This window comes from Pan troglodytes, chromosome 13 (genome assembly GCF_028858775.2).
Source record: "Pan troglodytes isolate AG18354 chromosome 13, NHGRI_mPanTro3-v2.0_pri, whole genome shotgun sequence".
Classification (NCBI taxonomy): domain Eukaryota; kingdom Metazoa; phylum Chordata; class Mammalia; order Primates; family Hominidae; genus Pan; species Pan troglodytes.
In genome coordinates this window covers 42941478-42954141 of record NC_072411.2, presented here as the reverse complement: position 1 = coordinate 42954141, position 12664 = coordinate 42941478, and the positions used below count along the sequence as shown (strand labels likewise).

The 12664-nt window shown below is 37.5% G+C and overlaps 1 protein-coding gene and 1 pseudogene across 1 annotated transcript in view; one reads left to right on the top strand and one right to left on the bottom strand.

Moving 5' to 3' along the window:
• Positions 1-12664, top strand: part of LRP1B (LDL receptor related protein 1B) — a 1946873-nt gene that overhangs the window by 1277567 nt on the left and 656642 nt on the right. Inside the window, exon 26 of the mRNA XM_063790432.1 lies at positions 416-661. Within this exon, the coding sequence (XP_063646502.1) occupies positions 416-661 (246 nt within the window). The remainder of the gene's footprint in view (positions 1-415; positions 662-12664) is intronic.
• On the bottom strand, positions 4424-5107 carry LOC129143442 (leucine-rich repeat-containing protein 57-like; annotated as a pseudogene).

The window sequence follows — 12664 nt, the reverse complement described above, 5'->3', positions numbered from 1 at the left end:
ACATCAAGATATGTCTAATATTAAGATCATCATGGTATGTACATCTTTTTTGGAAGACCTCTACAAATTATTTTGTACCACTGCTAAAAGGCTCAGCATAATCTTTCCAGTCATAATAGAAACAATGAGCTCACTTTACATCTGTTGGGCAAAGCAAACTATATTCCCAAGTTTTATAGAAATGAAAATCTTCCATTTACAATTTCTATCATATAGAATTAAATTTGACCTTTGGATAAATCCTATCATCATTTCTATACCAACCCCTGAAGCAAAAATAAGCCAAAGAGGGCTTTCTTATATTCATTTGTAGTATCCTGGCTAATTGTAGGCTTAGAGAATTGAGTTCAATGATTAGTATTTAACTGAGGAAAGCAATTGATAAGACCTATAATCTGTTCCCCCCTTTTTATAGATGAGTGTTCGCTGAACAATGGAGGCTGTAGCAACCACTGTTCTGTTGTTCCTGGAAGAGGAATTGTCTGTTCCTGCCCTGAAGGACTTCAACTCAACAAAGACAATAAAACATGTGAAATTGTGGATTATTGTAGCAATCATCTAAAGTGCAGCCAAGTATGTGAGCAGCACAAGCACACAGTCAAGTGCTCATGTTATGAAGGTTGGAAGCTGGATGTAGACGGTGAAAGTTGTACAAGTGTTGGTAAGTAACTATTTTGTGTGTGTTGCTATATTTAAGAATAGATCTTGAAAGAAACAAATCCCAAAACTGCTTCAGAAAATTAATGAAAGGATTCAACTCATTTTAGATAAAGCATTTAACTATAATGTGTTATTTTAGACCTACTATAAAATTTCTAGAGAGAAAATATAATAATCCTTACTTTTGCTATCCATTGAATTGTTACCATCAGATTATTTTTTTTCCCGAAACATTGATTTTATTATCATATCCCGGATGGGCTCATTTTTGCATGGGCAAAAGCATTTGCGTTGTTTCTCTGTGTATGCTTTTTTAGGGGGTCCTGCCCCACATTCCCAATTGTTATTTCTACTGCTCTTGAAAACAATTTCTTGCTCTGGCTGTGTTCATCTTCTAACCACTTATTTAAAACATTTTGCGGATTCTCTAGGTGGTTTTTCACAGTGGGAAAGGCAAACAAGGGCTTTAGATTATGATATTTCAACTCTAATTGTGTAACTTACATTCATTCTTTATGTGACCCTAGGCAGGTTACATAACACTGTTGAGCTTCAGTTTTCTCATTTTTCAAGTAATATTGCCCATTTTAACCATTTCTTGCTTATAGCATGTTGTAAGAGTAGTGTGAAAGACTTGTTACTGTGCTGCACACCCATTGGGTGTTTAAAGAAGTATCGCTTCCCATCCACTTTTCTAGATTCTTAGTCTGAGTCCACAGGAAACTTAGAAGTCTATGGATAGAATTGAAGAGATTCAGGAACTTTGTTTGGGAAAATATTATAGCATTATTTTAACTTCTAACTGAAAGTTAGCATTTCTTTCCATTGTGAATGTATGCCACAGACCACCAAAGTCATTAGCAGCAACTATGAATTTGCTGATAGAAGTAATAGATATATTCATATCACATTATAGTTGCCACACATATCTCAAAATATCACATATTCAGGCTTTGAAACCCGCTACTAATTCAATAATGGGATCCATTAGACCCACTGCTGGATCTTATTATTGAATACACTAATCAAATCCTCTCTGTGGGGGAATATCTCTTCAACTTTTTCCAAGACAAAAAGGAATTAGAATAGGAATTAAAATATTCTATCAAATAAAGTTTGAGTCTCATGACATCAAAATAAATATATAATAAATACATTTATGATCATATTCAAAAATTATTTAATTTCAATAAGTGCACTTCAATATGTTTTCTCATCTATACTTTTTAAAACACTTTATTCTTATTGTTTTTGCACTTTAAAAAAATTTTCTAATCTAGCACAACAGGGTGACTATAGTCAAAAATAATGTAATTGTACATTTTAAAATAACTAAGAGTATAATTGGATTGTTTGTAACACAAGGATAAATGCTTGAGGTGATGGATACCCCATTTACCCTGATGTGATTATTCTGCATCGCATGCCTGTATCAAAATATTTCATGTAACCTGTCATAGGTAGCAACTAACTGGGGCCATTGGCACAGGGGGTAAAAGAATTTACCAAGACAGTTGTAGGTAATGAAAGGCAGATTTGTTAGGGAAAGTATGAAAATACATTGCAAGGTTGCAACAGGCAGCACAGCAGAGACAGGGCTGTCTGCAAAGAGGCAGGGGCTGGAAGGACAGTTTATATGGTGGTGCTGGAGGGAGCTACTTGCAGATTGAGGTCATTGTGTCCACAGGACAAGGAGGTCGTTGTTTATGATGAGATTAGCCACCTGTCCAATCAATTGTTCATTGTTCTTCCCCACTTGGAGCCCTCTCCCACCTGGAGCCCCTTCCACATTGTTGCTTACATATCTATCAGGCCTCCACATAACCTATAAATATACTACTACTATAACCCCTACTATGTACTCACAAAAATAAAAATTAAAAATTATTAAAAAAAAAGCACGACTTTCTGAGGAGTCCACATGCTTCATCAGACTGATAAGAACCCATGTATTATGAACCTCTATTCATTTTGTTTCTTTCACTTAGACTATACTTTCCTCACTTCATCTCCAGAAATCCTGGATATTCTTTGAGACGTGCTGGCTCAAGTCTTTTTTCATCAATTAAATCTTCTTCCAAATATCCTTGCTTTCCATTTATTTTTTCTTTCTATGTCTGGAACATATTGTTCTTGAATATATGTGATCATATTTTTAACTGGCTGTTTTATATTCTTAGATATCTTCTTATTTCTTTACAATAAAATAATACAAACTTTGAAGTTAGAATTCAGGTTACAGACTTTTCTCTTGTGTTTTACATAATATCCAGTCCACTTATGGGAAAATAATATGCAGTTAATAAATACTATATTCTTTCAGATATTATTGTATTATTTTAATCTTTTACTTTAAATTTTGTTTTGTTTTATGATTATTTTTGTAGTAGTTTTCTTCTGACCATTAAAATTTGAGTCCCAGAGCATAAGTTTAGCAGACATTTATTCTGTATTTCTTCTTCAATATTCTCACACAAAGTAATTGGCTTGAGAGGCTGAAAAACAGCAATTTGTTGTAATGGTAATAGTCATTTCATTCACCTACGTGTTTTGGATGAAAAAGCAATAGATCAAATATTGACCTCAGACACATTTGTGATCATATTTCACATGAGAATTGGCTCCAGATGTTTGTTTTGGATACAGATAACAAAATGATTGAGTGTCTTAGAGTGGTTATATACCATATGAAATAAATAACAACTTATGTTTAACGTTAGAATAATTCAACATTTAAATACAGGTGACCAAGGACAGAGATAACTCTCCTAATGGAATTGACTCCTCTGCTCGCAGCTCAGAATGGAACTGTAAGGGCAGAAAGGAGGTGTTCCCTTTCCTCCCCATAGAAAGGGTCATAGATGACTCCCCTATAACAAAGACCAGTTAACAAGAGAAAATCATAGCAAATTTATTTGATCACAGTTTTTTGGTTTTTTTTTTTAAATATTATAGCAATAGTTTATTGATAGGTAATTTGATTAGTAGAGTTATAAATACAAAAAGGAGGAAAGATTACCAGAAAGAAGACATTATTTCTAACAAATCTTCAAGAAAATATTGATTATTAAAATGTCTTTTATCTTATAAGTGTTGCATATACAGTTTTAGCTCTTCAGAGCCCTCTATCGATAAGTTGCCTGAAATAGTAAAGAATTTGCTACTGCAGCCTTGGGGAACATTTTTTAGTGTTGTATTGGTGCTTCTCTGACAAAGCATACTTTTAATCAAGACAAACAGTCCCATATTTATGTAAGTCCTAAATTCCAAGTATAAACACTGCAATTGAACTGACGGACTGGAATGAAATAATAAATCCTTAGATTAACCATACCAGCCTCTCACAAATTATTTGAATTTCATAAAAATATGAAGTGTTAACATAGAAATGAAATGGCAACTGACTTTTTGAAAGCTCACACATTGAAACTGAATGAAATCTCAAGCTGTGGTATGGAGTTATTCTGTTACCAGGCAGCACTCCCTCACCGTAACAATAGCAGCTAGCTACTGGTTTCTTAATGCCAAACTAATGATGATTTTGAAGACCAACCTTGCTCATTGTCATACCCATGACTCAAATGGAGAACTTTTCCTGTCTCCTGGTTTCCTTTCTTTTAGCTTAGTTGAGAAGAGCCCGGAAAAGGAAAAGAAAAAAGATCATTGAGTAAAACATAATGTCCTGGAGTATCATCTTCTCATTGCAGATACCCTTGACAACAACAGGAGCCTTTGAATCAGCAACACTCCAACAGGTCCCAAGTCAGTATGCTGTAAGGTTCCCATAGACCTGGAGAACTTCATGCAACTTCTTGGTGGCCATGAACCTCTCCATGTACTTATTGAAGTTTATTTTAAAAAGATTACCTTCCATATCAAGTGGACAGATCTGGCAATCACTGCAGATGCCCTGTGAAAGCATGCTGAGCTCAAGACAGTTCTCTTCCAGGTGAAGAATTTTAAGGCAAGGACAGCCAGATATCTTTATTGAGACCTGAGATATCTTCTTCCAGTTGAGGATGAGTTTGATGACCTGCAGCTCTCCTACTATGTCAGGTATACTTCAAATCTGGTTCTTGGAAAGATCCACCACATCTGGTGGCCTAGGCTACAAAGTTGGGTGATAGCGCTCCCAGTTGGTTCCCAGAGAGGCTCAGGGTCTTGAGGGTAGAGAGTTGCCCAAAGGTAGATGGCAGCTCTCTCAGGTGACTGCCGTTTAGGCGTAGCATCTCTAGAATTTTTTTAGGATTGCATAATCTCATTAGGCAGACCAGTTTATGTTGTTCAGGGGGAGGTTCTTCAGCAGAGTGAACTTTTGTATCAGCAAAAGCGGTAGGTTGTCCATCTTGTTGTTGGACAAATTGATGGTCCTGGGATTGCTCATTAGTGTCTACAATTCTAAGGAGAACTTGGTCAGCCCATGGTCCTTAAACTGGGAGACACCAGTTTAGTGTGCCCATTCCACTTGAGTACCGAGGGCACCATTTCCTATTTTAGTGCTTCAGTCTACATCCCTCCTATGGCTCAGCTGCCAGACGGTTCAGCAGGGGAAGCCCCAGGACCCACACTAACCAGGTTGTGTTCCCCAGACTTAGTCCTGGATAGGAACCTGGTGATAGTTTTATGTGACACAGAAACCTTCAGAATGAAGACCCAAAGACCCAGGAAAAACTGTCCATTTTTAATACTTAGGCTCAATGAAGTATGGACAGACATGTAGAAATATGATTGGACAAAAAGTGTATGATCTAATGCTTATAGATGGTTGTGGGGAACCAGCACAGCCTGTCTGCTCTGATTCTTCTGAACTTCTCTGGGCAGCATTGCTTCCCCCAGGTTATGGGGCAGACCCTTTCTGGAATGAGCATCTTCAATTTCTTTATGGCCAGCTCCTAAACAGAAAAGTTGGTGTCTTCATCAGGGTTCTCTAAAAGGACAGAACTACTAGGATAGATGAATACATGAAGTGGGGTTTGTTAGGAGAACAGACTCACACAATCATAAGGAGAAGTCCCACAATAGGCTGTCTGCAAGCTGAGGAGCCCGGAAACCAGTCTGAGTCCCAAAACCTCAAAAGTAGGGAAGCCGATAGCGCAGCCTTCAGTCTGTGACTGAAGGTGCGAGAGCCCCTGGCAAATCACTGGTGTAGGTACAAGAGTTCAAAAGCTGAAGAACTAGAAGTCTGATGTTTGAGGGCAGGAAGCATCCAGCATGAGAGAAAGATAGAGGCCAGAAGACTTAGCAAATCTAGTCTTTCCACATTCCTCTGCCTGCTTTTATCCTAGCTGTACTGGCAACTGATTAGATGGTACCCATCCAGATTAAAGGTGGGTCTGCCTCTCCCAGTCCACTGACTCAAATGTTAATCTCCTTTGGCAACAGCCTCACAGACACACCCAGGAACAATACTTTGCATCCTTCAGTCCAATTAAGTTGACCCTCAATATTAACCATCGTAGTCTGGGAAGGTTAGAATAATATTTTTAGGCTTTATGGCTGGCTTTGGGGAAAGGGGCTGCTAGTTTCTATGACTCGCTCTGGGAAAGACAGGTTATAATTACTGTGGCTTGCCTAAGGAGAGAATGAGGCATGAAAAACAGGAAGGTAGGAGAGGGTCAGGGAGAGACTTTGCTTCTGAGGTAGCTTCTTAGGTCCTCACTTTGTGGTGCTGTTTTCTGAGCCCCAACAAAACTCTAGCAGTACCATATGATTTCTCACTGTTAAGATTGCTATATTTTCCATCTGGTTTTGTTCATAATTTTATAGAAAAGTAAAAGTATATTTCATCTTTTAAAGTTACAATGAAACATTTTTAAGTGGATAATTTAATCTTCTGGTAATTAATCTCTTCCTGAAATGTATAGTGCACTTTGTGCATCTGAAGAAAAAAGGCTTTATTCTGTGTTTTGTTCACCCCTTTTAGAAAAGCAGCAAATTCACAGTCCAGTAAAAATGAATTGACTAGTTACTACTGGACTTTAAAAATAGAAATTTCTTCTTTCTTGCCCATTTTCTGTTTTCCATCATCTTCTGTTGATTCTCCCTTTTAAAATGTTTTCTTCCTATTGAATGCAATACCTGTCCTTATCCCTCTTGACATTAAAAAGAAAAAAAAAGTGATGATAGCAGGCTTTTGGCTGGGCATGGTGGCTCACACCTGTAACCTCAACACTTTGGAGGGCTGAGACAGGAGGATCTATTGAGCCCAGGCGTTCAAGACAGCCTGGTCAACATAAGGATACCCTCTACCTACAAATAATTTAAAAATTAGCCAGTCATGGTGGTGCATGTCTGTGGTCTCAGCTACTCAGGTGACTGAGGCAGGAGCATTGGCTGAGCCCAGGAGATTGAGACTGCAGTGAGCCATGACTGTGCCACTGCACTTCAGCCTGAGCATTTGAAAAACTATTTTTGTTTTTTCAAATTACAGCCATGATTGTTCCATTCCTTTTTTCCCTTGAGTTTTCCTCCATAGTTCTCTCATCTTTTTTTAATTTCTCTACACTCTTCCCTTCTCTGATTCTTTACAATCTGGCTTTTGCTGAATTGCAGAACTGATTCTGTTTTCTCTAAGTTCACTCCTAATAGCTTATTATATAAAATGATATTTCATAAATGCTACTTTTATAATTTTTATTTTCTATTTAATATATCTCAAATCTCAGTTTTCTCATATATCTCAATATTCAGTTACATTTTCCCTCTTTAATTCATTTATTAATTCATTTATTAATAATTATGATTCAATTATTAATCACCCTTCTCTGAAGTACTGATTTCTTTTAGGACCACCTAAAATATGATACTGATTGTGATATGGACAGGAGACAGGGAAATACTGGGTAGAACAGGTAGGTTCCCCGTGAGGTCCCCACCCTCAAGCCTGGACCCGTGGCCCAAAGTGAGAACTTTACATCCCTGTTTTCTTGCTCAAATGTTGCCTTTTCCAAAACCACCTTGGCCCACCCTGCCCCCCACCTCCATCCTGTACTCATGAAAACCCCAGGCTCCACTGGCAGCAGAGCAGCAGAGAAGAAGAGAAAAAAACAGCTTGGCGTTGTTGAGAAGCAGCTTGACTTCAGAGGGATGGCTTGACGGTGGGACCTTGGAGAAGAGTTTGGCTTGGGACAGCTGAACTCCAGGGGAAGACCACCTTCCTGGTCCATCCCCTTTTCAGCTCTCCATCCCACTGAGAGCCATTTTCATCAGCAATAAAATCCCCTGCATTTACCATCTTCAGGTCGTTGTGTGACCTGATTCTTCCTGACACCCAGTAAGAGCTCGGGTTACAGGGGGTTGTCACACTGAGCTGTTAAACACTTAAGCCACCCAGGGACAGCAAAGTAAAAGAGCGCACTGTAACATGCCTTCTGAGGCTCTAGGGGCCACACGGAGTTCTGCTCCTGCAGGTGACCTGAAGCATTCCTTCTGGCCCCTGCGAGCACTCACCTGCCTTCTCCCCTTCCCACGAGGGGTTGAGAGCTGCAGGCTGAGTAAACGAGCCACCCCCTTCCCAAGTCCTGTCAAGGGGTCAGGGAAAATTTCCTGTTTCAATTGCATTTTCTTCTGGCTCCATTGCTGTTTGTTTGGCAGCCCAGTGGCAAATTTGCAGCATATTTCTAGTAACATTGCAAATAACATTATATAATTTTTTTTTAATCTCAGCCTGAATCAGATTGTATTTTCACATTTTTTTGTTCTTATTCTCTGTTTTTTTCATTATTAGGCTTTTGAAATTATTTTTTAATTAAAATCATTTCTAGGAAAGAGATTGTGAATATAAGCACAAAAATGCATAAATATAATGGCTGTGTTTTGGTATACTGTGTCCACTACCCAAAGCTTAATTTTCACTTTCCTCTATGTGTATTTCCTTGGACAACTCCTTTCCACTCTGAACCTTCCCTTTACACCCCAGATCTGGTTACTGTGGCATTTACATCTCCAGCTATATCATTTTTTTTTTTTTTGAGGCAGAGTCTCATTCTGGCACCCAGGCTGGAGGGCAGTGGCACGATTTTGTCTCACTACAACCTCTGCCTCCCAGGTTCAAGTGATTCTCGTGCTTCAGCCTCCTGAGTAGCTTACAGGCATGCGCCACCATGCCCAGCTAATTTTTGTATTTTTGTAGAGACGGGGTTTCACCATGTTGGCCAGGCTGTTCTCAAATTCCTGACCTCAGGTGATCCTCCTGTCTCGGCTTCCCAAAGTGCTGGGATTACAGGTGTAAGCGTCCGTGCCCGGCCTATCATTTTTCTTACTATCTAATTCTACTTCCCCAGATATCATCAGGTCACCTCAAGATTAGTTGGCTAAATGTACCCTTTCTCTTCTCCCTCAATTATCTGTAATTCTGTCAATAGCTGCAGTATTTTTTTTGGTCTTCAGGGCTCACAACCTCAACTTATCTTTGATTTTTTCAGTTCCTTGCTGCCTTCTCTCTCCATGTCTTAATATTTTTTCTTCACAGTGTTTCTTGGATTCAGATCTCTTTCTACAATTAAGCAGCATCTGCACCACAGCACAGGCCAAGAGATACATATGTTCTAATGATGATGGCAATCTTCTCTCCAGCAAATTTGTTTTTATCTTCTTGTTTCTCCAGTTTTTGAGGAGGAGGATACTGAAACCGGAAAAAAACATAGTATTTTTACTGACAGAGAGAGGAAAATCCAGATCCAGGAAGATGAAAATTAATAGAAAGGGGTCAAGATAAAAAATAAAGTGATAAGCAGATTTGCTGCCTGGGGGAGTAGTGAGTGATAAAGGTGAAGCCATCAGGGGAATGAAGCTATGGGGGACTTAAAATCCAGTCATCCATTCTTTTATTTCTCTTTAAAAAATGACACATTTACATATCAGTTTCCATCCAGATTTTCAAAGTATCTCTCTATTTTCTATGAAATTAACCTCAAACCTTTCTGTCTGCTATTCAGAGCCTTCTTCATTTTTGCTCATTTTCCCTCTCCACCCTTATGTTTCATCATCATCCACTGTGGGTTTTGACTTTAGGCACATTATTGCTATTTTCATCATGAGTAATGACAGTATATGCACGACTAAGAATGTGTAAAGCACTTTCACATAAGTCGCTTCATTTAGTCATCTTCTTCACATATTCCGTTCACTATCATCTATGACTTAATAACAATATCTTTCACATTCTCCCTGGAAATTTGAATCCTTTACACTCTTCAAAACTCCCTTATCTACAAAGAATTTCTTCAAGTTAATTATTATAATGTTATTAATAGCTACCATTTACCCAACACCTAAAATACGATCATTTATTTATTACTCCCAAGAAACCAGATAAATAGTCTTAAAACTCTGATTTTATGCCTATGGAAATGAAGACCCAGAAAGGTTACTTGATTTGCTCAGGGTAAGAGGTTGTGTCTAAGAGATGTTAGGGCAAAGGTTTTGAACTTTATTCTTCCTGACCTCAAAGCAGGAGCATTTACATAATACTGCAAAGACCCAGGCAGTTTATCTATGCTGTGAGCCCACACATTCCTATGATGCCTTTGAATAGTCAACATTTTCATGACCTTACTTTTGTTACTTGCATCCACTTTCATAAAAGTTGAGATTGAATCAAAATATTTTATATCCCTTATGAAACATATGAACATTTTGCAGCAAATGATTATTGAATGTAAGAGCTTTCTCTGTTTTAAGTAGTTGGACCCTTTCTCTTTTCTTCAATTACTCTCATATTTATGATCTCTCTTCCTCTCTTTCTCTTTATCTTTTGAAGATCAGGCAGGAAGTGTTGAGTTGATTACACTCCTCACTTCCTGGCACAGCATTATAATTGGATCTATGTAAGATTTGTTATTTTCCTCATGCCCTCCCTTGGTCTCTCTTTCTTTCTTTACTTTTATTTCGAAAGCCTACCCCTCTTCCTTTCCTCTGTCTCTGGAGGAAGTCATTTCAATGTAGTTCATATATTCTCTTATAAAAATCTATGTTTTTTTGCATACATTTTTAATTATGTAATTGGTATTATACATATTACAGTCTGTCATTTACCTTTTTTAGTCAGCACTGTCTTTATGAACTGTACACCTACTCTGTTACTTCTAATCACTAGATAGTGTCGTAGAGCATGCACACATCTTTTATGCTTTTCCATTCTACCATATCAATACACTCAAGTTGCCCCTAACTTTCTGTACAAATGATAATTCCATAGACATACATTTACCGGCATTCTTATAGATGTGGATAAAAATTCCTTTAGGACCAGTAACAATCATGGAATGTACTTCTACTTACAATGACTAAGTAGAACCAGTTCCTCTTCAGAGTGGTTGCACTGTCTACATCTATACCAACAGTTCACTAAGTTCCCGCATCCTTCGCAGCTCTCAAAATTATCCACTCTGTCATTTTCTCCCTAATGTGTAGGAGTAACATGATATATCATTGCTTTTGTTTGCGTTTGTTTTATTTCTCATGAGTTTGAGCACCTCTCCCTATACTCACTATCCTTAATTTCCTTTGGTCGTTCTTCTATTAAGATTACTGCCTTTTCTTATTAATTTGTAGAAATCAACACTATGTTCTAAACTTTAGACATTTCAGATACTGCCTCCGTTCAGTCACCCATCTATGAACTTCATCCACGGTTTCCTCTGTTGAACAAGTCCTGTTTGTCTGCTTCTGTCACTTACTCCTTTGTTTGATTCATTTCTTTGCATATTTCTTCTTCCGCCCACAATCATTTTCATCATATTTAGGGTCTTCTAGGCTTGTTATTCATTCATTGATTTTTATAATTATTTATTCATTTATGCAATCAAAAATATTTCTTAAGTACAATCTAGTAAAAGACACTGGACTGTATCCTAGAAATGCAGGTTTTGTTGTTGTTCCGCCTCTCACCTGAGTGAGTGCTCTTCTCTCTCACTCTGCCTCTCACACACACACCCCCCAAAGGAGGATTCTTACAACTTGTTAATGAAAAGAATTGGTGAGTTAAGCAAATCACGAACTTGACATACAAAGCAGATATATTTTAAAAATCCAGAAATACTTGGGAAAGTGATTACTAAGAGAGAAACAAAAAATTGGTTCTTAAAAAAATGTCAGAGACAGCTGATGACATCATCATGTATATGTACAAGTTTGAACAATACTTGAAAGTTCATCCTGGCCTTCATTCTATTGATTCTATTCCCTCTGCCTACCTGTATATTATACTTCAGAAATATTTAACCATCATTCATTCCCAATATGCCTATAGCTGGAGAAATGGACGGAAGCAAGTCATGATATATATTGGGCCACATAAATAATATACCATTTACCACTTCATAAGTTGCTACTGTGTAAAATAAATGTATCTGATGATGGGACAGAAAAGTTCAAATAAATTCCTAAATGTAAGAACAGAAAATACAGTAAAACCTCCGAAGTAGCAGGAGAGAAAACATTGTAACAGTAATATCCCTTTTTGTTTGATTATATCATATATATGGTAAAGAATCAGGGGATTTCACATAGAATTGCTAGTTGTATGGTTGTAATAGCAATTTACCCTGAAAGGATCTGAAGAAGGACTCTTTTTCTTAGGCAACTCATCTGCTGCTTTCATAGTCTGTCTGATAAAAATCATTCTGCAAATCTGTAGTGGGACTAAAAGAAAAACAAAGAAGATAATTGTACATAGAAGATAACAGTCTTCTGAGTGTTTTCTAAAAGCTTCTTGTAAAGCACTAGATTTATAAAAATGAAATTCATCACTTATAAAAAGTATAAATTGTAACCTCCTTTATTTTGTACATATCTCATCTCTTATAATATGCTAAAGGAGAAAGATTTCAGGCCACTTCTCTATTAAGAGGATAATATGCTGATTTGAGCTGTTAAATTCAGTCGTTTATGAGATAGAAGCTAGTATACTGGAAGAATTGTTAGAAAACAGTAAAAATGGATGGCTACTTCACATGTTATTTATATTCGTTCTAAATTGAGTTGCCACAAAAGAAGTTAATAT